The sequence below is a fragment of the Schistocerca gregaria genome, chromosome 1 (assembly GCF_023897955.1).
Source record: "Schistocerca gregaria isolate iqSchGreg1 chromosome 1, iqSchGreg1.2, whole genome shotgun sequence".
NCBI lineage: Eukaryota > Metazoa > Arthropoda > Insecta > Orthoptera > Acrididae > Schistocerca > Schistocerca gregaria.
Window position 1 is genome coordinate 768,487,128 of NC_064920.1, and position 26,106 is coordinate 768,513,233.

Below are 26,106 nucleotides of genomic sequence, written 5' to 3' on the forward strand. Positions count from 1 at the left end.
TGTGCAGAGGGGGAATCTGAGGATCAGGAGAAAAGAGAGTTGTTAGCATCAACTGTTAACTGTTGCTTGGACCCCATGCTTTACTTCATATCAGAAGAGGCCTGGCTTCATTTGTCAGAATTGCAGATACTGGTCTCAGAACAACCCAGTCTGCATGAAGAACCTCTCCAATCAGAGAAGGCCAGTGCCTGACATGCGCAGTCTGGCATGCGTTTTATTGACCCAATATCTTTCACTTACACCTTAAACAGTGCCAGATATCTAGAGATCTTTGACTATTTATATGCTCAATTAACAGATTCAGAGAAGCCTTAAGCAGGAGTCCAACAAAATGGAGCAACCACTCTCAGACCCAACCAAAGTGTGGCCGACATCACCAATGTGTCAGTAGAGCCATCGGGCCCCCATGCCTCCTGATTTTTATTTATAGGACACCCCAAAAAGCAAAATGTATACTGAAAATCGTCGGACAATAGACGATCTTAAACAGACCATTATTAGAAAAACTAACAACATTACGCCTACAGAACTAGAATGTATTGCTGGAAACGTCATCACACGAAGTCAGCAATGGCTGAATGCCCATTGCCGCCACTTCCAGCTTCTCTTATAAACATGTAACTAAATGCGGAGCAATGGATTAGCCACAGTCTGGGGGATGTTTCTAGAATGCGATTTGCACTATGCGCTGATATTGAACTTCCCGGCAGATTAAAACTGAGTGCCGGACCGAGACTCTAACTCGGGACCTGTGCCTTTCGCGGGCGAGTGCTCTACCATTTGAGCTACCCAAGACTCAAGACCTGTTCTCACAGCTTCAGTTCTGCCTTTACCTCGTCTCATACCTTCCAAATTCACAGAAGCTCTACACAGCCTTAATCTGCCAGGGTGTTTTACATCAGCGCACACTCCGCTGCAAAGTGAAAAACTCAACCTGGAAACATCCCCCAGGCTGTGGCTAAGCCATATCTCCGCAGTATCCTTTCTTCCAGGAGTGCTAGTTCTGCAAGGTTCTCAGAAGGGCTTCTGTGAAGTTCGGAAGGTAGGAGACGAGGTAACTAAATGTTTTTAACGTTACTGTTATCTATTCGTTTTGAGTTAGTTCATTTTTACTTGATCCCAGGTGTGAGGCGTACCGGTTATAGAAAGCCAGTCATAGAGGCTCCAGCCCTCGATTGATATACGTCTACAGAGCGGCAAATTACGTGTTTATCTTTTCCTTTTTTTTTCCTTATTGTTTTTTCTAAAATTTCGTGCGTGTTTCCGATTAAGAGGAAAAAAGCTCACATTTTGTAAGCCTTAATTCTGACAGCCGGTAGCGCAGTTTTCATTTCTTCTGAACAGCCGCCTAGGGAGCTCATTGAGGCATCAGCGTCCATTGGTGACACATTAGGCGTGTAGCATGTTGCATACTTACGATTCTTTCTGATTTTTATTTGTTCATCTAGTCTTGTTGGATGGGTAGGATGTGTGAAAGCTGTGTGCAGACGCAGGAGGAGCTGGCGGCAGTTCGCGAACAGCTGGATGCGCTTTTGGGTGCGGTCAGTCACATTCAGGCTCCTGCGTCGGTGTGCAGTGATGGTGGAGAGCCTGCCTGGTACGTCGCACGGGACGTTCCAGGTGTCGCTTGTTTCGCCCACGAGCTCTGCTACCGAGACACCTGCTAGTGTTCCCGCCGCAGTGAGTCCGCCGTCACAGCAGAGTAACTGGCGGGTGATAATGCGTTTGCAGCACTCGAGATGGAGAGGCAATGTGGAGACGGGTTTCTGGTCTCGCCCATTCACCCTGTGAGCGTACAGGTGCCCGCCCCTTCAGCCCGTTCGTTCAGCAGCCACATAGGCGGGGGGTAAGGGTTTACTACTTATCGGGAACTCAAACGTTAGGTGCGTTATAATCTTAGGTAGATAGCTTTCAGGGCTGGAAAGAAAACCAAAGTGCACTTGGTACGTCTACCAGGGGTCCTCATCCGAGATGTGGAGACGGCCTTGTCAGCGGCAATCGAGATCGCAGGGTGCAGTTGTCTGCAACGTGTGGCTCACGTCGGCACCAACGACGCCTGTCGCATGGGTTCAGCGTCCATCCTAAGTTCATACAGGCGGCTCATGTAAGTGCTGATGGCTGCTGCGCTGGCCTCGCGCATGCAGTGCAAGCAGAGCTTGCAGTTTGCAGCATTGTTCCCAGAGTTGATCGGGATCCTTTGGTTTGGAACCAAGTGGAGCGTCTCAACCAATGGATTCGTCGTCTCCGTGACACTCTCGCCTGCAGATTTCTACCTGCGTTGTCGTGTACCCTTGGTAGGTTACGTGTAGATTACGTTAAGGAAGCAGCTACTCCGGTAGCATAATACTTGTGGAGTGAACATGAGAGCTTTTTGGGCTAGGTGGTATTTTGAGGTGCTCTGATGAACATTCGCCAGTCGAACGGCGTTCAGAATAAAGACAATTCGACTGTCATAATTTTATCAGTAAACTGCCGAAGTCTTCGTAATAAAGATCCTAAATTTATTGCCCTCAATTAAAGTTTTCGCGCTCAAATTATTAACTGGAGAGAGAGATGGCTGAAACCCGAAGTGAAAAGTTATGAGAGATTTACGAGTTATGGAGCATACATCGGAAAAGCAGATTAGAGGGCTTAGGAGAGGGGAGTATTCGTTGCAGTCGACAACAATATTGTCTCTATTGAGGTTGGAATCGAGTGTGACGATGAAGTTACCTGGCGCTTATAACAGGTCTAGGAGAAACCAATTTAATTGTTGGACGTCTTTACCGGCTACCCCATTCCGCTGTGACAGTTCTAGAGTCATTCAAAGAATGGCTACGGTCAGTACCCAAGCCATGCATTACTGGTTGGAGCCGACTTTAACCTACCGTGTATAGACTGGAGTGTCTAGCGATTCATTGCAGGGGGGTGCAGACAGACAGTGCTTTTGACCACGTTTTTGAAATTGTCTTGAGCAGCTAGTTCGGAAACACATACGCATTGGAAATATCTTACACCTTATCGACAACCTCAGTACAGAAAAGCGAATTAGCTACCACAATGTCATTATACCAAATATGGTTACGAAACTTAATAAATCAGTTAAGAAGGCTAGCAGAGTATTTCTGCTAGAAATTGAGGATAAGCAGCTGTTCGCATCTCACTTATCCTGTGGATTGACCTCACTTAATTCCGTTAAGATAAACGAATTACGGGCAAAGATTAAGCAGATTGTGAATGATGGTCTTATGTGTCTAGTAAGTGGATTAAGGACGAAGGACGAAGGTTCGGAAAATGCTGAGGAAGCAGAGGCTGTTGCACTCTCGGTTTAAACAAGAAGGCGCAAATGACGAAAGGCGAAGGTTAGTAGAGACTAGTGCGTCTGTGAATAGACGTATGCAGGGAGTTTACAACAACTATCACCGTCAAACCTTGGCAAAAGATCTGACAGAGACCCCGAGAAAATTCTGAGCCTCTGTAAAAACACTAAGTGGATCTAAGGCTTTCATGCAGTAACTCGCTGAATAGTCTGGTGTGACAGTTGAAGATAGCAAAACGGAAGCCGAAATTTGTGAATTTCACGCTCAAGAAATCGTTCACGCAGGAGAATCGTACAAACATATGGTCGTTTGACCATCGAAGAGAGTCCCGTGTGACGACTTAGTAATAATCATCTCTGACGTGCAGGAACAACTGAAGGAGTTGGAAACAAGTCAGTCATCAGGTCCGGTTGTAATCCCAATGCGGTTTTTCAACTAGTGCTCTGCGACATTCGTCCTTGCTTTAATCGCGAATCTCTCGCTCAGCGAAGTCCCAAGCGACGGGAAAAAAGCACACGTAGCTCCCGTGGATAATAAGGACAGGAGAACGGTAAAAGAACGGATCCGCAAAATTACATATTTCGTACACAATAAATTTTCTTGAGACTGTGAAGTATATGTCCACGAATCAGCATTGTTTTAGAAAGCATCGCTCTCGTGAAACTCAGCTTGCCATTTTCTCGCATGATATACTGCACTATGGATAAAGGGCAACAGGCAAATTCCGTACTTCTAGATTTCCGTAAAGCGTTTGACACGATGCCCCATTGCAGTCTGTGAAATAAGATACCAACATATGGAATAGGTTCTCAGAGATGTGAGTGACTCCAAGGCTTCTTAAGTTACAGAACCTAGTATGTTGTCCTCGACTGCAAAAGTAGATCACAGACAAGGCTATCGTTGAGAGTGTACAGGGGCGTGTGACAGGACCGCTGTTATTGTCTATACAGGGTGTTACAAAAAGGTACGGCCAAACTTTCAGAAAACATTCCTCACACACAAATAAAGAAAAGATGTTATGTCGACATGTGTCCGGAAACGCTTAATTTCCATGTTAGAGCTCATTTTAGTTTCGTTAGTATGTACTGTACTTCCTCGATTCACCGCCATGATTTCATACGGGATACACTACCTGTGCTGCTAGAACATGTGCCTTTACAAGTACGACACAACATGTGGTTCATACACGATGAAGCTCCTTCACATTTCAGTCGAAGTGTTCGTACGCTTCTCAACAACAGATTCGGTGACCGATGGATTGGTAGAGGCGGACCAATTCCATGGCCTCCACGCTCTCCTGACCTCAACCCTCTTGACTTTCATTTATGGAGGCATTTGAAAGCTCTTGTCTACGCAACCCCGGTACCAAATGTAGAGACTCTTCGTGGTCGTATTGTGGACGGCTGTGATACAATACGCCATTCTCCAGGGCTGCATCAGCGCATCAGGGATTCCATGCGACGGAGGGTGGATGCATGTATCCTCGGTAACGGAGGACATATTGAACATTTACTGTAACTGAGTGTCTGAAGTCACGCTGGTACGTTCTGTTGCTGTGTGTTTCCATTCTATGATTGATGTGATTTGAAGAGAAGTAATAAAATGAGCTCTGACATGGAAAGTAAGTGTTCCGGACACATGTCCACAAAACATATTTTATTTCTTTGTGTGTGAGGAATGTTTCCTGAAAGTCTGGCCGTACCTTTTTGTAACACCCTGTATACATCAATGATTTGGCGGACAGGGTGAGCAGCAATCTCCGCGTGTTTGCTGATGATTTTGTGATGTACAGTAAGGTGTAGAAGCTGGGTGACTGTAGGAAGATACAAGACAGACAAAATTTCTAGGTGGTGTGATGAAGTTAGCTCTACATGTGGGAAAATATAAGTTAATAAGGATAAGTAGGTCGAACAAACCTATAGTGTACGGTTACATCATTAGTAGTGTCGTGCTTGACACAGTAAAAAAGTCGTTTAAAATGCCTTGGCGTTACGTTGCACAGCGTTATTAAATGGAACGAGCATGTGAAAACTGTGGTAGAGAAGGCTAATGGTGGAGTTCGGTTTATTGGGAGAATTTTAGGAAAGACTGGTTCACCATCAAAGGAGACTGCATATATGACGCTCGTGCGACCTGCTATTGAGTACTGCTCGAGTGTTTGGGATCCGGTCGGACTGAAGGAAAACATGCAAGCGCTTCATAGGCGGGTTGCTAGATTTGCTACCAGTAGGTTCAAACAACACGTAAATGCTGCGGAGATGCTTCGGGAACTCAAACGGGAATCTCTAGAGGGAAGATGACGGTCTTTTCGAGGAACACTACTGAAAAATTTAGAGAACCGTCCTTTTAAGCTGACTGCAGAACAATCCAACATACATCGCATGTAAGGACTACGACGATTAGGTAAGAGAAATTAGCGTTCATACGGAGGCATAGAGACAGCTGTTTTTCTCTCGTTCTATTTGCGGGGTACCCTCTGCACGCGGCGTAAGTTGAACTGCGGAGTGTCGATGTAAATGTAGATGTAGATATGTGGGACACCTGTTTTTATAGCCAGTAGAGGCGTTGGCAATCACATCACTGAGCGGACTGAAACCATCGTAATAATCATCACCAGACAATGTTACAATCTTAAAAATACGGATAGAAAATCTATGAGGAAATAATACATGCGGTGGAGGAGTTTTTGGCATGTAAGCGAAAGTCGTGGCTGGCGATGTGCAGCGCGTGAGATGTAGGAACAGTGCGATGCGCGGTGGATTGTCTCATTGTGTGGGAGAGGACTGCGCAACGGCAGGTGCTTTGTAGCAGCGCAGCGTTGCCCGTGGCGCGTGCGCCGCCATAATCAGCGCCCGCTATAAAGGCTTGGGGCGGCCGCGCCTGCCGCCAGCCATGGGTCCCCCGCGGAGCGCCGCCGCCCTGCTGGCTGTGGCCGCCGCCGCCGCCTTCTGCGCGGGTGCAGCTGCGCTCTCCGCCCCGTCGTCTGCGCCGGCGCCGGCGCCGCAGCCTATCTTCGATGACCTGGTGAGTGCTGTCCACCGCCTATTCAGGCTAAAGTTGAAGAAGTGACTCACAACCGTGCAAGTCCGAAGAAATATATTCAGGAGAAAGGCCGAATTGTGGCCGGCCGCTGTGACCGAGTGGTTCTAAGCGCTTCAGTCCGGAACCGCGCTGCTGCTATGATCGCAGTTTCGAATCCTGCCTCGGCCATGGATGAGTGTGATGTCCTTAGGTTAGTTAGCTTTAAGTAGTTCTAAGTTTTAGGGGACTGATGACCTGAGATGTGAAGTCCCATAGTGCTTAGAGCCATTTGAACTATTTGAAAGGCCGAATCTAGAATCGCCGTTTTTGACACTTTTGTCCCTCTACTATCAGGCACGTAATGCAACAAGAGCCTAAACGAGAGGTTTAGCGGAAACCCGTGAAATTACTTGTAGAAGAGTTTGAGAGTTCTGTAACAAATGAAAACCCCATATTCCAGTTTTCAGGTGGAGGGTGGGAAGTTCCCCTTTTGCTTCCCTTCCCCCATCGCCACTCCTTCGGTCCCTCCACCCCCCCCCCCCCCCCCGACCACGCCCCTTACGGACGTCTACGCACGCGACAGCGCGGGTTCTTATTGTAACTCGTGTTCATTATTCGTCACGACAGTTAAGGAGTCAACGTTGTTACACTACCATGGGAATAGCGCAAGCTCCGTCCCAACTTCACTTCCGAAAGGAGAGGTGCCAAGTGAAGTACTCCAACTCACACGGCTAAAAACGAGTAAGATAATTTTAAAACGTATAGGACGTCCGTTCCCTGACCCATCAAGTTCATTTATCAGTAAAACTCTGCATTATCGTACAATTGTTGTTTTGAATGTAAAAGAAATTAAGACTTACGGAAGCTCATGTCACCCAAGAAACTATACCAAGTACGAGGCAAATATGACCAGTTGATTTACAAGAGTCAGAAATGACGAATTTTTTGACAAAACACTGAACATCTACATCTACGTGATTACTCTGCTATTCACAATAAAGTGCCTGGCAGAAGGTTCAATGAACCACCTTCATGCTGTCTCTCTACCGTTCCACTCTCGAACGGCACGCGGGAAAAACGAGTATTTAAATTTTTCTGTGCGAGTCCTGATTTCTCTTATTATATCGTGATGATCATTTCTCCCTATGTAGGTGGCTGTCAACAGAATGTTTTCACAATCGAAGGAGAAAACTGGTTTCGGAAATTACATGAGAAGATCGCGTCGCAATGTAAACCGCCTTTGTTTTAATGATTGCCACTCCAATTCACGTATCATGTCTGTGGCTCAAAAAGTGGTTGGTTCAAATGGCTCTGAGCACTATGGGACTTAACTTCTGAGGTCATCAGTCCCCTAGAACTTAGAACTACTTAAACCTAACTAGCCTAAGGACATCACACACACCCATGCCCGAGGCAGGACTCGAACCTGCGACCGTAGCGGTCGCGCGGTTCCAGACTGTAGCGCCCACAACCGCTCTGCCACCATGGCCGGCGTGTCTGTAGCACTATCTCCCCTATTTCGCGATAATACAAAACGAGCTGCCCTTCTTTGTACTTTTTCGATTTCAGCCATCAGTCCCAAGTGATGCGGATCCCACACCTCACAGCAATACTCCAGAATAGGGCGGACAAACGTACTGTAAGCAGTTTCTTTGGTAAACCTGTTGCACCTTCTAAGTGTTCTGCCAATGAATCGCAGTCTTTGGTTTTCTCTGCCCACAATATTATCTATGTGATAGTTCCAATTTTGGTTATTCGTAATTGTAGCCGCTAAGTATTTAGTTGAATTTACAGCCCTCAGATTTGTGTGACTTATCGCGTAATCGAAATTGAGCTGATTTCTTGTAGTACTCATGTGAATAACTTCACACATTTCCTTATTTAGGGTCAATTGCCACTTTTCGCACCATACGCTTGAGCCGGTATATGTTAACTGATGCAGTACTGCAGAGTTACGTTCCACATAATAGAAGTTGCTGTATTGGCGTATGTTCTTCCCACATTTGGTATCTAAATACAAATGAGGAATTTCAGTAAAGTACTTTAAACACAGCGGATGCGAAGATCGGCAAGTTTCATCATGGAATCAATTAGTAAACGTGTGGGCATTGGGGGGTACTCAAAAAACTCCAGTGGCAGACGCTTTCTCTCCAAGAACAGTTGTGCAACTCGTAACCTCTTCGCACATGCATCTCGCAAAATAACTACGACGAGAAATTTGGGGGACTCAGAGATCATATGGAAGTTAATCCAGAGTCGTTCTTCTCACTCCCGAATCGCGATTGCAACAGGCAAGAGGGAAATGTTCGCGGTACACAAATACCCACCACCAAACACCGTAAGTGTGCTTGTGAACTTTATGTACGTCACATCATCCAGGTCTTTACCATTTAATGTTCCATTGTGCAGTATTTTTATCACTTAGCTAGAATATGACATTTGCACTTTGATGGTGAATATGGGTAGAAGCCCCCCCCCCCCCCATGAACCATGGACCTTGCCGTTGGTGTGGAGGCTTGCGTGCCTCAGCAAATACAGATAGCCGTACCGTAGGTGCAACCACAACGGAGGGGTATCTGTTGAGAGGCCAGACAAACGTGTGGTTCCTGAGGAGGGGCAGCAGCCTTTTCAGTAGTTGCAGGGGTAACAGTCTGGATGATTGACTGATCTGGCCTTGTAACAATAACCAAAACGGCCTTGCTGTGCTGGTACTGCGAACAGCTGAAAGCAAGGGGAAACTACAGCCGTAATTTTTCGCGAGGGCATGCAGCTTTACTGTACGATTAAATGATGATGGCATCCTCTTGGGTAAAATATTCCGGAGGTAAAATAATCCCCCATTCGGATCTCCGGGCGGGGACTACTCAAGAGGATGTCGTTATCAGGAGAAAGAAAACTGGCGTTCTACGGATCGGAGCGTGGAATGTCAGATCCCTTAATCGGCCAGGTAGGTTAGAAAATTTAAAAAGGAAATGGATAGGTTAAAGTTAGATATAGTGGGAATTAGTGAGTTTCTGTGGCAGGAGGAACAAGTCTTTTGGTCAGGTGAATACAGGGTTATAAATACAAAATCAAATAGGGGTATTGCAGGAGTAGGTTTAATCATGGATAAAGCAATGGGAATGCGGGTAAGCTACTACAAACAGCACAGTGTGGCCAAGATAGACACGAAGCCCACGCCTACTACAGTAGTACAAGTTTATATGCCAACTAGCTATGCAGATGACGAAGAAATTGAAGAAATGTATCATGACATAAACAAAATTATTCAGATAGTGAAGGGTGATGATAATTTAATAGTCATGGGTGACTCGAATTCGGTAGTAGGAAAAGGCAGAGAAGGAAACGTAGTAGGTGAATATGGATTGGGGAAAAGAAATGAAAGAGGAAGCCGCCTGGTAGAATTTTGCACAGAGCACAACTTAATCATAGCTAACAGTTGGTTCAAGAAACATAAAAGAAGGCTGTATACATGGAAGAAGCCTGGAGATACTGGCGGGTTTCAGATAGATTATATAATGGTAAGACAGAGATTTAGGAACCAGGTTTTAAATTGTAAACATTTCCAGGGGCAGATGTAGACTCTGACCACAATCTATTGGTTATGACCTGTAGATTAAAACTGAAGGAACTACAAAAAGGTGGGAATTTAAGGAGATGGGACCTGGATAAACTGAAAGAACCAGAGATTGTGCAGAGTTTTAGGGAGAGCATAAGGGAACAATTGACAGGAATGGGGGTAAGAAATACAGTAGAAGAAGAATGGGTAGCTTTGAAAGATGAAGTAGTGAAGGCAGCAGAGGACCTAGTAAGTAAAAAGACGAGGGCTGGTAGAAATCTTTGGGTAACAGAAGAAATATTGAATTTAATTGATGAAAGGAGAAAATATAAAAATGCAGTAAAAGAAACAGACAAAAACGAATACAAACGTCTCAAAAATGAGATCGACAGGAAGTGCAAAATGGCTAAGCAGGGATGGCTAGAGGACAAATGTAAGGATGTAGAGGCTTATCTCACTAGGGGTAAGATAGATACTGCCTACAGGAAAATTAAAGAGACCTTTGGAGATAAGAGAACCACTTGTATGTACATCAAGAGCTCAGATGGAAACCCAGTTCTAAGCAAAGAAGGGAAAGCAGAAAGATGGATGGAGTATATAGAGGGTCTATACAAGGGCGATGTACTTGAGGACAATATCATGAAAATGGAAGAGGATGTAGATGAAGATGAAATGGGAGATACGATACTGTGTGAAGAGTTTGACAGAGCACTGAAAGACCTGAGTTGAAACAAGGCCCCGGGAGTAGACAACATCCCATTGGAACTACTGACAGCCTTGGGAGAGCCTGTCCTGACAAAACTCTACCATCTGGTGAGCAAGATGTATGAGACAGGCGAAATTCCCTCAGACTTCAAGAAGAATATAATAATTCCAATCCCAAAGAAAACAAGTGTTGACAGATGTGAAAATTACCGAACTATCAGTTTAATAAGTCACAGCTGCAAAATACTAACGCGAATTCTTTACAGATGAATGGAAAAACTAGTACAAGGCGACCTCGAGGAAGATCAGTTTGGATTCCGCAGAAATGTGGAAACACGTGAGGCAATACTGACCCTACGACTTATCTTAGAAGCTAGATTAAGGAAAGGCAAACCTACGTTTCTAGCACTTGTAGACTTAGAGAAAGCTTTTGACAACGTTGACTGGAATACTCTCTTTCAAATTCTAAAGGTGGCAGGGGTAAAATAGAGGGAGCGAAAGGCTATTTACAATTTGTATAGAAACCAGATGGCAGTTATAAGAGTCGAGGGACATGAAAGGGAAACAGTGGTTGGGAATGGAGTGAGAGTGGGTTGTAGTCTATCCCCGATGTTATTCAATCTGTATATTGAGCAAGCAGTAAAGGAAACAAAAGAAAAATTTGGAGTAGGTATTAAAGTCCATGGAGAAGAAATAAAAACTTTGAGGTTTGCCGATGACATTGTAATTCTGTCAGAGCCAGCAAAGAACTTGGAAGAGCAGCTGAACGGAATGGACAGTGTCTTGAAAGGAGGATAGATATAAGATAAACATCAACAAAAGCAAAACGAGGATAATGGAAAGTAGTCGAATTAAGTCGTGTGATGCTGAGGGAATTAGATTAGGAAACGAGACACTTAAAGTAGTAAAGGAGATTTGCAATTTGGGGAGCAAAATAACTGATGATGGTCGAAGTAGAGAGGCTATAAAATAAAAACTGGCAATGGCAAGGAAAACGTTTCTGAAGAAGGGAAATTTGTTAACATCGAGTATAGATTTAAGTGTCAGGAAGCCGTTTCTGGAAGTATTTGTATGGAGTGTAGCCATGTATGGAAGTGAAACATGGACGAGAAATGTTCGGACAAGAAGAGAATAGAAGCTTTCGAAATGTGGTGCTACAGAAGAATGCTGAAGATTAGATGGGTGGATCACATAACTAATGAGGAAGTATTGAATAGGATTGGGGAGAAGAGAAGTTTGTGGCACAACTTGACCAGAAGAAGGGATTGGTTGGTAGGACATGTTCTGAAGCATCAAGAGATCACCAATTTAGCATTGTAGGTCAGCGTGCAGGGTAAAAATCGTTGAGGGAGACCAAGAGATGAACACACTAAGCAGATTCAGAAGGATGAAGGTTGCAGTAGGTAGTGGGAGATGAAGAAGCTTGCACAGGATAGAGTAGCATGGAGAGCTGCATCAAACCAGTCTCAGGACTGAAGATCACAACAACTACAACAATGGGTAGAAGGGAGAAAGGAACAAATGTATCTGTTTAATCGGCATTCTTGTCATATTTCCATCTCATATAACCTCATTACGACTGTACGTTAAACCCTAATCTTCCTTCCTCCCTACAAATGACGCTAATATGGAACTCTGCTGGGAACACTTTCAATGAGGTGTCTGTAAGTCTGTGGAGAACGTCAGCGCATTCTTCCGTAAGTGCGGAAACTAGGAAATTGTGTTGGAGCAGGTCTGGACCGAAGAAGATTTTCTAACCTCTTCCAAACATGGTCGGGATTCCAGCAAGGTCAGTTCATTTCATGAATGTTATTGTCTGCAGACTATTGCCTCACAGATTTCGCATTATGACAGGCTGCACTGAATGCTGATAGTCACCATTTACAAACTGTTCCTCTGCTGTACGCAGTACACAGTTCTGTAGAATGTGTACAGACGCTACCGCATTTGGCGTATTTTTAAGCGGAATAATTACATCACACCGTAACCATACCGTAACATCACCTCCTCCGTAGTTCACTGTTTGCACTATACATGATGGCAGGTAACGTTATGCAGCATTCCCCAAACCCGAACCTTTGCATCGGATTGCCACAGGATAAGGAGTGATTCACATCACTAGTTTTCAGTCATCCTCTGTCCAGTGGCGTCGTTCTTACATCACCTGAAGCGTCGCTTAGCACTCACTGACTACAGAGATGTGTGGCTTATGAGGTGCTGACAACCTATTGTGAAGCATTATTTTTAGCTCCTTACTTATAGTCATTGACAATGCTAGCTGGACTACTGCATCTACTTTAGTAATCACAAGTGATTCCGATCGCTGATATCATCCACTTTCTAACACCTACCCTGCGCAGTGCAATTTTTGGCGGTCTCTGTGTGTGAGTACATGAGGTCTGTCCGGTCTTGGTTTAGTTGTAGTTCTTCAGTCGCATTTCCACTTCCCAACCATATCATCGACAATCGAAGATGATGATGATGATGATGATGTTGGTTTGTGGGGCACGCAACATCGTGATGTTCGGCGCCTGTACAAGTTCCAAATCTTTCCATTTCCAGTCTCAGCACTTCCAGAATGATGATGAGGACAACACAAACAGCCAGTCCCACGTGCGCAGAAAATCCACAACCCGTCTGGGAGTCGAACCCGGGACCTCGTGATCCAGACGCAGCAACGCTAGGCACTAGACCACAAATCGGCAATCGACTTGGGCATCTATAAAAGGACTGAATTGTTCCTGGTGGATCTGTTGCTTAGATAACATACAACGACTAGTTCCCCTTCAGTGTCACTGATCTCTCCTCTCTACCCAATCTGCATCCCAGTACCACACAATTCCTTTTATACTACCAGGTCCGCCTCTCGAGACATGAAGCTGTCAGTTCCGCAACACACGGAGACTTGTAGAGACTACTGAACAGATAGTATGCAGTATGTATTAATCCGTATTGTTCCAAGCAAATGTTTAGCTTAAGGAACAACACGTGCATCCAGTGTTAAGGTCCCACATTTGTTGCAGTACATGTGCGTCAGGCTCGTCCTAGCGCTAGGGTCCGCGATTTACACCAGGAACTAGATATGCTGCCAATCCGGTAACTCATCATCAACCATACGGGGAGATGCCTAGACAACATTACAGCATTAATGTCAACGACGAATAGCTGGCAATGAGTCAAGATGCCTCGGGCCATTACCCAGTGACCCCAAACCTAGGAAGATAAAAAACAAGGCAACAGAAGCACTCAAGGACCGCCATAGTCCCAAGTAACTTCGTATCTAACAAACCTCCAGTAAGCCCAGATACGAAATGGGAGAACTTCAGCAGTACCAACCACCCATCCATCCACATCAACGCTCCCTCTTCGAAAGCAGAGTAACAGCCTTTCTTCATTAACTATACCGTACGAAGTATGACGGGTAAAACAATGGCGAAAGGGAAGAGGGAGCTGCAATTAATTAAGAACAGTGCAGCGCTACATTAGTCAGTCGCTGCCACCGACGATGAGTTCCAGGTCTTAGTTAAGAGGGCTGAGGTTATCGGCAGTGACGGCCCGGAATCAAGACGTCGCATCACGTGAGGATCTGAAAAGTAAACCATTTGAGCGAAGCAAATGTCAGAGACGTCTGTCGGAAACGTCACTATCGACATTCCCAATAATGAATAATTCTCAAGTCAAAGATGTAACAAGACTAACCGATTGAATTATCTTAAGTTGAAGACAGTATTACAGACAGATACAAAAACACTGAAGTGTGCTCAGAATATGAGTAGTGAATCACAGAGACATATATACATTCTGTGAGGTGATGTACTTGAGGACAATATTATGGAAATGGAAGAGGATGTAGATGAAGATGAAATGGGAGATACGATACTGCGTGAAGAGTTTGATAGAGCACTGAAAGGCCTGAGTCGAAACAAAGCCCCTGGAGTAGACAACATTCCATTGGAACTACTGACGGCCGTGGGAGAGCCAGTCCTGACAAAACTTTACCATCTGGTGAACAAGATGTATGAAACAGGCGAAATACCCGCAAACGTCAAGAAGAATATAATAATTCCAATCCTAAAGAAAGCAGGTGTTGACAAATGTGAAAATTACCGAAAAATCAGTTTAATAATTCACAGCTGCAAAATACTAACGCGCATTCTTTACAGACGAATGGAAAAACTGGTAGAAACCGACCTCGGGGAAGATCAGGTTGGATTACGCAGAAATATTGGAACACGTCAGGCATTACTGACCCTACGACTTATCTGAGAAGAAAGATTAAGGAAAGGCAAACCTACATTTCTAGCATTTGCAGAATTAGAGAAACCTTTTGACAATGTTGACTGGGATACCCTCTTTCAAACTCTAAAGGTGGTAGGGGTAAAATACAGGGAGCGAAAGGCTATTTACAATTTGTGCAGAAACCAGATGGCAGTTATAAGAGTCGAGGGGCATGAAAGGGAAGCAGCGGTTGGGAAGGGAGTGAGACAGTGTTGTAGTCTCTTCCCGATGTTATTCAATCTATATATTGAGCAAGCAGTAAAGGAAACAAAAGAAAAATTCGGAGTAGGTATTAAAGTCCATGGAGAAGAAATAAAAACTTTGAGGTTCGCCGATGACATTGTAATTCTGTCAGAGCCAGCAAAGAACTTGGAAGAGCAGCTGAACGGAATGGACAGTGTCTTGAAAGGAGGATAGATATAAGATGAACATCAACAAAAGCAAAACGAGGATAATTGAATGTAGTCGAATTAAGTCGGTTGATGATGAGGGAATTAGATTAGGAAATGAGACACTCAAAGTACTAATGGAGTTTTGCTATTTGGGGAGAAAAATAACTGATGATGGTCGAAGTAGAGAAGATATAAAATGTAGACTGGCAATGGCAAGGAAAGCGTTTCTGAAGAAGAGAAATTTGTTAACATCGAGTATAGATTTAAGTGTCAGGAAGTCGTTTCTGAAAGTACTTGTATGGAGTGTAGCCATGTATGGATGTGAAACATGGACGATAAATAGTTTGGACAAGAAGCGAACAGAAGCTTTCGAAATGTGGTGCTACAGAATAATGTTGAAGTTTAGGTGGGTAGATCACGTAACTAATGAGGAGGTATTGAATAAAATTGGGGAGAAGAGGAGTTTGTGGCACGACTTGACAAGAAGAAGGGACCGGTTGGTAGGACATGTTCTGAGGCATCAAGGGATTACAAATTTAGCATTGTAGGTCAGCGTGCAGGGTAAAAATCTTAGAGGGAGACCAAGAGATGAATACACTAAGCAGATTTAGAAGTATGTAGGTTGCAGTAAGTACTGGGAGATGAAGAAGCTTGCACAGGATAGAGCTGCATGGAGAGCTGCATCAAACCAGTCTCAGGACCGAAGACAACAACAATATGAGGTGAATGGTTTTGGAGAAATGTACATATCTTGCTGTCAAATTATCCTGTAGTAAGAAGCAGTCCACATTAGAAGATAATGTGCAACAGAGGAAAAGAGCCAAAATGTTAAGTGTAGAACTCATTAAAAGAAGAAGAATTATCATTTAAGAGTAAAGTACGTGGATGAAGACGACAATGAAGCTGGGAGAAAGAAATGCATAATGGACGCAAACGACAATGGCGTTTTCATTTCAAAGGTAACCAACTGTTTATCAAATGAAGAAAACTCTCTCTCTACAATCACTAGCCTTACAGCTCCCAGACACGACACTTCTCGATGCCCAGTTTCGTCAGTACACATTTCTGGTAAACAACGACGTTAGTTCTACAAACAATGAATTTTTGCCAGTGCATTATTTAGTACTTAATTAACAAATAAATCTATTTATGGGAAAAGAAACTTCTTCATAAATATCTGCAATGATATCAAATCTCTGCAGTATACTTCTTCTGAAGATCTCTAAATTTGGATTTTGAAAGCTCTCATTGATGATTGAAACTAATTACTGGGAGTGGTACTCGTATTTCCTATCATACGCGAGCAGTCGCTTTAACCTTCCAGCCTCTCCTTACAGCATTGCTATCTCTCGCCAACGATCTCCTCACTGCGAATTACTTTTTATCTAATACAGAAAAATGAAGACTTATTTCTTCTTGAAATAAACTTCTTTCACAAAATGAAAATTCAATTATTCATAATTTTAAAAATCTCTTTCCATAAAGAATATGAGCATTTCCTTGCAGTAATTAATTGTTCTTACTTTACAAAACGTAAAATCCGTTCCTTTTTTTCTGTGATTTCCAGCACATAAAAATTGAGGAAATAACGGTTTATAGGTTTAAAAATTATTGAGAGATCTTTCTTCTCCTTATCATCTATTCTCTCTCTCTCTCTCTCTCTCTCTCTCTCTCTCTCTCTCTCTCTCTCTCTCTCTGCTCCACTGAAAAACATTATTTCTTATTGCATTTTGTATAAAAATTACATAATTTTCCATACACTTTATCTTTCTTGCTAATTTGTGATGTTTCGTTGTAAGAGATAGCCAAAAATATCCCTTGCTTTTGTTGTTTCCTTTTACAGTGACGTATATTGCCCGTCCTTTTATTCAGTCATTTCTGCATCTTCGTGTATCATTTCTAGTTGGCCAGCCATCCTTTTCCACCTCCATAGTGAAGTGAGTAATCGGATGGTTTGAATTGTGATGACTTAAAAGTCTGTCCCAATTCTCGCTACCTGAGGCCAAACAACAGAAACATCGTCTCCGTGCCTAAAAACGCATGCATGTTTCAGTGCCGCAGACACTCCTCGAAATCTTCCATAAGAAACTTGTCAACGACAGATGCTAAAGGGCTCCTTATTTAAACTCCACTTGTCCGCTCGTAGACTGGACTAACTCCTGAAGTAATGTGCACGCTGACATACTAGTGGGCTCAACAGAGAAGAAATACATTTTGGTACATTGTATGTTGGAGTACCTATATTTTTGACAAAAGGCTCAAGAGGAAGTACTTTCTTATACACCTTCGGAAGGCTGTCTAATCTATAAGGAGCAGCACAGTAAGAGTTAAGAAACTTGTTAGTGTCTTCTCAGAAGAATCTTTTCTTCAGGAGGTTGTTAGTGTTCCTCGATATTATTGTTGCTGCGTCATCACAGAGTCTGTAACACACTGGATCGGATAGTTAACACTGCATCTTTTGAAAATAATCCTGATTGTGCAACGCAACCGTGGCGTAGCTCATGTCCTCAGATACGATAACAGTATCAGGATACACCCTGATGGATCTCAGAGAAGACCTTTCTGCAGCCGTAATATAACTCCTGGGCGAACGTGCCCCAGGCAGTATGGAACATGCTTTTCTTGTAGCCTCCACAGCAGCGTCTGAAAGTCCTACGGAATTTATAAAAACAATTGTACAAGTTTGGGCGTCAGTATAAACTTCAAACCTTTCATTAACATAAGTAAGGCACTGTTACCCAAAGATTTCTCGACGAGATTGATCACAGAACGTCGCGAGGTAATAGCAAACTCCGAAACACGGAAACATTTAACGTTCGCCAGTAGCCGGGCAGCGACAATACGAAGTTCCCAGTCAGACGGGTCTTAGGAAGTACCATCCGGCCAGTCACAGGAAAATGCTGAAATTGTCCAACAAAACCCTCAAATGAGGTCGAAATATTTCTTTAGAAACAAAATCCACCTGTCGGGGAGTGTAATGGTCAATCTCACGAGCAGACTATTTCTGGATGCGATTAGCAATAGGAGATTTTATGTGGTGCACTACTTTCGCAAACGACAAAGGTGCACATTGGAGTCTCACTCACATACTGTGATTTTTATAACACATCTGTAAGCAGCGAGACATTTCCTCCCCAAAGGTGTAAGCAATGGTAAACTTAAGCTTATCCCTGTGTACGCGATATTGAAATAACTTACTGGCATACAGCCGGGTAACGTAATCAACAGCCACTGATATTTCTGCACGTAAACACTTCGTCATTTTCAGGACACAAACGAAACGCGAGATCGGTGCGCGTTGCAACTTAAGCACCCGGTAGCGAACCAGGAATCAAAAGGTGCCGTATACAGCAAAACAACATACACAATAAACAACTAGCACTACCCCACAAACATCGATGGAGAAAAATTAATTAACAATGTCTGAGCAAGCAGGGTTAACTATTTCTCTCTGTTGTTTCAGCAGGCACAGATGTGAGCGGAAACAGCCGTCTCTGTTTATAAGGTCACTCCCTAGTTTTAATAGCTCCCTTAATAACACTATCTCAGTACCTGGTAGTGCGCGCTAGGATCTCCGCGTTGTTGTACTCCATGCTGATATGCGTGAGGTACTAACAGATGTGAAACTGTGAGAGCAGATAGTGAGTTGTGCCTGGATAGCGCAGTCCGTGGGAGTGTTTTTTGCGAAGAGCAAGTGTCTGGGTTAGAGTCCCGGTCCGACACACAGTTTTAATGTGTCTGTAAGTTTCAAGTTTGGCGGAGATTGTTCGCTCTTCACTGCAGTATCGTGCAATCCATATTTTGTACTTTGAGCCGGGAAATGGACTTGTTTGCTGCAAGACAAATTACTACACAGACACTGCAAGGACGCCTGAACTCCAACCCTGTCAGCACGCCTACTACCGATACGGTTTCCTTTGGCGAGGCAGCTGAGAACGGCGCGTTGCGACATCTACATCTACATCTACATTTATAATCCGCAAGCCACCCAACGGTGTGTGGCCGAGGGCACTTTACGCGCCACTGTCATTACCTCCCTTTCCTGTTCCAGTCGCGAATGGTTCGTGGGAAGAGCGACTGCCAGAAAGCCTCCGTGCGCGTTCGAATCTCTCTAATTTTACATTCGTGATCTCCTCGGGAGGTATAAGTAGTTGGAAGCAATATATTCGATACCTCATCCAGAAACGCACCCCTTCGAAACCTGGACAGCAAGTTACATAGCGATGCAGAGCGCCTCTCTTGCAGAGTCTGCCACTTGAGTTTGCTAAACATCTCCGTAACGCTATCATGCTTACCAAATAACCCTGTGACAAAACGCGCCGCTCTTGTTTGCATCTTCTCTATCGCCTCCGTCAACCCGATCTGGTACGGATCCCACACTGATGAGCAATACTCAAGTATACGTCGAACGAGTGTTTTGTAAGCCACCTCCTTTGTTGATGGACTACATTTTCTAAGGACTCTTCCAATGAATCTCAACCTGGTACCCGCTTTACCAACAATTAATTTTATATGATCATTCCACTTCAAATCGTTCCGCACGCATACTCCCAGATATTTTACAGAAGTAACTGCTACCAGTGTTTGTTCCGCTATCACACAATCATACAACAAAGGATCGTTCTTTCTACGTATTCGCAATACATTGCATTTGTCTATGTTAAGGGTCAGTTGCCACTCCCTGCACAAAGTGCCTATCCGCTGCAGATCCTCCTGCATCTCGCCACAACCCTCTAATGCTGCAACCTCTCTGTATACTACAGCATCATCCGCGAAAAGCCGCATGGAACTTCCGCACTATCTACTAGGTCATTTATATATACTGTGAAAAGCAATGGTCCCATAACATTTCCCTGTGGCACGCTAGAGGTTACTTTAACGTCTGTAGACGATTTTACACAGAAGTGGCGCCACCTTTTCTTTTCGGACGAGTTCTGGTTTTGACCATACCAACACTGTGGACGTAGTCGTGTGTATAACTATTGTAGTAATCTTTATCAAAGAACACACATTTGGTATCGAAGTGTTGCCTGCCATCGCAGCAGAGGAAGAAAAAAATGACGGTTGTAGGACGGCATTAAAGAGGATTGTTGCTTGTAATGAAAAACCAGCTGCCGCGAAAGTGACTTACGAATTTATAATGGACTTGCGGTACGTAGCGTCAACGGAAATAGTACAACAGAAACCTCATAAACAAAATACACTCCTGGAAATTGAAATAAGAACACCGTGAATTCATTGTCCCAGGAAGGGGAAACTTTATTGACACATTCCTGGGGTCAGATACATCACATGATCACAATGACAGAACCACAGGCACATAGACACAGGCAACAGAGCATGAACAATGTCGGCACTAGTACAGTGTATATCCACCTTTCGCAGCAATGCAGGCTGCTATTCTCCCATGGAGACGATCGTAGAGATGCTGGATGTAGTCCTGTGGAACGGCTTGCCATGCCATTTCCACCTGGCGCCTCAGTTGGACCAGCGTTCGTGCTGGACGTGCAGACCACATGAGACGACGCTTCATCCAGTCCCAAACATGCTCAATGGGGGAGATCTTGCTGGTCAGGGTAGTTGACTTACACCTTCTAGAGCACGTTGGGTGGCACGGGATACATGCGGACGTGCATTGTCCAGTTGGAACAGCAAGTTCCCTTGCCGGTCTTGGAATGGTAGAACGATGGGTTCGATGACGGTTTGGATGTACCGTGCACTATTCAGTGTCCCCTCGACGATCACCAGAGGTGTACGGCCAGTGTAGGAGATCGCTCCCCACACCATGATGCCGGGTGTTGGCCCTGTGTGCCTCGGTCGTATGCAGTCCTGATTGTGGCGCTCACCTGCACGGCGCCAAACACGCATACGACCATCATTGGCACCAAGGCAGAAGCGACTCTCATCGCTGAAGACGACACGTCTCCATTCGTCCCTCCATTCACGCCTGTCGCGACACCACTGGAGGCGGGCTGCACGATGTTGGGGCGTGAGCGGAAGACGGCCTAACGGTGTGCGGGACCGTAGCCCAGCTTCATGGAGACGGTTGCGAATGGTCCTCGCCGATACCCCAGGAGCAACAGTGTCCCTAATTTGCTGGGAAGTGGCGGTGCGGTCCCCTACGGCACTGCGTAGGATCCTACGGTCTTGGCGTGCATCCGTGCGTCGCTGCGGTCCAGTCCCAGGTCGACGGGCACGTGCACCTTCCGCCGACCACTGGTGACAACATCGATGTACTGTGGAGACCTCACGCCCCACGTGTTGAGCAATTCGGCGGTACGTCCACCCGGCCTCCCGCATGCCCACTATACGCCCTCGCTCAAAGTCCGTCAACTGCACATACGGTTCACGTCCACGCATTCGCGGCATGCTACCAGTGTTAAAAACTGCGATGGAGCTCCGTATGCCACGGCAAACTGGCTGACACTGACGGCGGCGGTGCACAAATGCTGCGCAGCTAGCGCCATTCGACGGCGGACACCGCGGTTCCTGGTGTGTCCGCTGTGCCGTGCGTGTGATCATTACTTGTACAGCCCTCTCGCAGTGTCCGGAGCAAGTATGGTGGGTCTGACACACCGGTGTCATTGTGTTCTTTTTTCCATTTCCAGGAGTGTATATGCGCCTACCTACTATTTCTCGACCTTTTGCAACTACGTGAGTACAAAGAACGGATAACAGTGGTGTAATACGTATTAAACCTTGCATATCGACTAATGGAAACATGGCATTAGCTCCGAGAAACCACCTTTTACGGCAATTGCTATATCAGACGTCTTCATCAAACTGCGAAGCATTGAGGATGCCCTATAATGAATTGGCAAATATTTTCTGATTTTGTGGGTGCCTAGTAGTAGCATTGAAATGAAAGGAAGCTGGTACGACCTAAGAAACTATTTTACGTAACCATGTTCATTAGATGCGTAAACATTGTATCCAGCAGTCAGTTTTCATGTTGGTAATGCCCTCATTCCCACACTTGGAAACGCCCAGAATCGTTTGACGAGTTCGATGACGAAACTGCACCTCTCCTGTGTCCCAACAAGGGCCATGTAATATATTACGGAGCCGTTATGTCCTTTATATCAAATGTACATGAATGCTCAATGTACTTCTTGATAGTTCACAAGGAGTTATAAAAGTTTTTCTGCGAGGTGCTACATATTACGGAGTTAACAAATGCTGGCCATTAGTACTGCAATACCGCATAGGATATTAAATACTGAAATTTTACTTATTGTGCCTATACAACATGGTAGGAAAATCTGCTATTAATTTTGAAGATGATACAGGGTCCGAAATTTAGGACAGAGAGCTGCCACCATTGGTAACAATAATAGCTGTAATCCGAAGAGTATCTGGTCGAACTGAGCTTGGATGACAGATACAAGTAGGTCACCCACACTCCTTAATGTCATAGTTCATTAATTTTAGTGGGTGGCAAGTGCTCGCATGCCAGTCTGTGGAAACCCATGACCAGTTGTTCTCAGTGGGTCAGAGACGTTGAGAATGTGTAAGCCAGGGCACGTATGTCAGGACAGTACAGGCATCATGCGACTTTGCATTATCTTGCTGAAAGATAACAACATAGAGACCTGCAAGATAGGGCACAGAAACCGGTCTTAAAACCCCAAAAATGTAACGTTTTCTGCCCATATGATCGGCAATGCGAACGTTAGGTGATCTTGTTGTGTACTCAGTGGCATGGCATAGCATCACTATGTGCTGGGCTTCTATAATGATGACGAATACACTACAGCAACGTTCATAGCCTTCAGAGCTTCTGCTGCGATGGCAGGCAACGCTTCGATACCAAATGTGTGTTCTTTGATAAAGATTACTACAATAGTTATACGAGTAAATACTCGTAATAATTTTGGGGCTTCTATGAAGCATGCACCAATGAAGCTTCGTGAATGAACTGTTCCTACTATACTGTTCAACACTGTACGTTAGGAGGATTTCCCCACCGATTAGACATCCCTCACCGCTCAGGTGTGTGAAGAGTTGCTTGTAGCCAGGGGCTAGCCGTTGCTCGGTACGTCACACAAGATGAACGTCAGCGGCTGTCATTATACAGCATTCACTAACTGTTGAGACGGTGCCAGACATCTGCAGATGTGCAAGAGAATGTCATAACGGTTGCAGAGATTTCTCTTCTTCAGGAACGGCAAAATACCTCCCGGGAACTCATCAATAATCTTGGTGCGTTCGGGGATGGTAGTTACGTAAAGTTCACTTATTTCTGAGTTACCCTGTAGGTGAATTTTTTTAAACGTCTATTGAGTAATACAGACCAGAACCACAGAGCACCTAAAACAGAACACTGATGTGCACTGCACTGTATCTATTGTTGGTTGTATATGATACCAGAGGAATAAACACGTTTTCTTCACATAAGATGAAAACTTGTCTGAGCTCATAATCGTTCTGGTTAATAGAATAACTTGCTGAAAACTCAAGAGTAATTATGTGCTAAAGTGGGACATCCTTTCATTATGGTCACTCCTGGGAGACGTAAGTCGGAATTCAACATCGAAAAACAGATTGTTTTCATCGAGTACGCATGGAATTCCTAACTGGAGAGAAATTGCCTGTGAGAGTTAGTTTAGTAAAAAATTCTAAAGCTAAAATAGTATTCTTCTACGCAGTCTTCACGATGAAACGTGGTTCTGTTAATGCCAATCACAACTTATATTTATTAATTTTGTGCTTTGCAATCATAATGAACCAGATGGAAGTCTTAGCAAACAAAGTCAGTTACATTCTTAGTAAGAAGTAGTTTATTGTTGCAAAGATTATTCGCACGTTCTCCGTCGAAATGATTTGGAACAAGTGATTTTGTAAGCCGTATAGACATGATTACTTTGTTTGTAGGGCTGTGTGACTGCCATTTACAGATTAATGAGTATAACAGTGGCTTAAATATAATAAAAATGAATATATTTGTCTTGGTTACTGTTCAAGTTACAGTGAAACACTAATTTAACAACAAAGTAGACATATTTGTCCACGACGGTATACTTCAGCTATAACCACGCCGTTGTCGCCTTCCTTGAAGATAACAGAAAAAGCTGTTTTACAGAGAGCAGAAGCTACTGCAAAAGTTAGATTATAGAAGGTCTGAAAGTTTTCCGTCCAGGACTCCCATAACCCTTTTTTTTGACAGTAAACGTGTGCGAACTACGTATTTCGGGAACAAGCAGAAGTCTAACGATGCCGAATCTCGCGAAGGGGTAGGATGATGCGACAGTTTGTGCTTCAAATCTCTCAGCTTTGTCAGAGAACGTATGTGGACAGATGAAATGTCTTAGAGAAATTGACTTTTTTCCTTTCGTAATCTGGGCAACTTTCACGTATACTGTCAGCCAGTTAGTACACTACACTTGTGTAGTATTCATATTATTTTTGTACCATTTGCAACGCAGTTCATAAAACAAATCGTTCTTACATCCCAGACAACAAGAGCCATAATATTTTCAGCAGATAAAACGAGCTTGGTCTTTTGAATGTGTAACGTAGCCGGCTTTGATGTGCTGCTGCGTGAGGTGGTCGATTTACGAACCTTTATTACAATAGATCAGCGCAAATAATCTATTAGATTATTTTTAAAACGCCCCATAATTATTTCAGAAATCTGTCCTTCGCATTGAACACACACGTCATCTATCGCGCACAAAGCTTTGTGTAGTATGTAGCGTACTCTTTCTTATAATATGTAGCAATCGACAGCTATTATATTTATCTCTTTCACGGCATTTTCATCAGTGGCTTCAGTTTTTGGACGTCCTTCGCTTGCGTCATTTTCCACGCTAGAATACGGTGTTTGGGTTCAGTTACCCAGTACATGAGAAAAAGAAAAACATTTAAAAACTTGTACAAATTCTTCGTAGGTTTCCTTTGGTAATAATTGACCAAAACAAATAAGCTGATAGAGACACGATATTTCAGTTCATCTTTAAATAGTTTTCTGAACAGATGAAGGCATCACTGCGTGGCATGAACCAACATAAAAACGTAATATCAAAGATATCAGCAGTATGTCGGAGCGAGAACGAAAAATTTTCGTCTTCCAATTAAACGGCTGTGTGATCAGCCACCTTCCTATCATTACCAGTGACGATCGTATAACGTGACGAACTGCGTTATTACATGTGATATGTGACATGATTAAAAGACACCTCATTTGTGACGATCATTCTGTCGAGAGGAAACGTGTCATCTATCCAAAGACATAAGGACACCTATATACAGCATTTCATGTGCCAATTTATTGACATCACTGCTGTCGAAATCGTCTTAGTCGAGATTTTTATTGCAGAATAAACGGAAATATGTATGATAAAGCATTTACCTGCAAAACATGACAAAACGATAGGAATGTCTCTCAACAGTTGCTGGTCAGGAAAATTGTGTGACGCTGCCACGGGAAAGTCGTCACTTGGCTTAGTAAAAGTACAAAGGCTTAAAGAACGCGAAACGTTTGTAATACTTATCACAATACAAGCTCAACACCCGCATCGTTATTGAGCAGTGTACCTGATGACAAAAGTTTCCCTGCTGATTCTATACAAATGATCCAGATAATACATAACAGTCTCTTAGCAGTTATATGAAGTGTGGTTTGGTGCCCAACCTCAGTAAACGGTAATCCTATAAAAGCCAACGTAGACCTCCAACAGTGACTAAATTCTTGTTGCTGTTTGGTCAGTGGTGACCGAAAACATGGTCATTAGCGACCAAATGGACATGTTATACGAAGTCTTAGAACATCTTGAACCTTAGTGGTAACTTTCTAAAAAGTCAGATCGTTGATGGTCAAGAAATATTCAGCGGATAGTGGACAAATGTGGCT

The 26,106-nt window shown here is 44.0% G+C and overlaps 1 protein-coding gene across 1 annotated transcript in view; it reads left to right on the forward strand.

The window, feature by feature from the left end:
• The first annotated feature begins 6,191 nt into the window (after window positions 1–6,191).
• Window positions 6,192–26,106, forward strand: part of LOC126273078 (nematocyst expressed protein 3-like) — a 57,251-nt gene continuing 37,336 nt past the window's right edge. Inside the window, exon 1 of the mRNA XM_049976529.1 lies at window positions 6,192–6,323. Within this exon, the coding sequence (XP_049832486.1) occupies window positions 6,192–6,323 (132 nt within the window). The remainder of the gene's footprint in view (window positions 6,324–26,106) is intronic.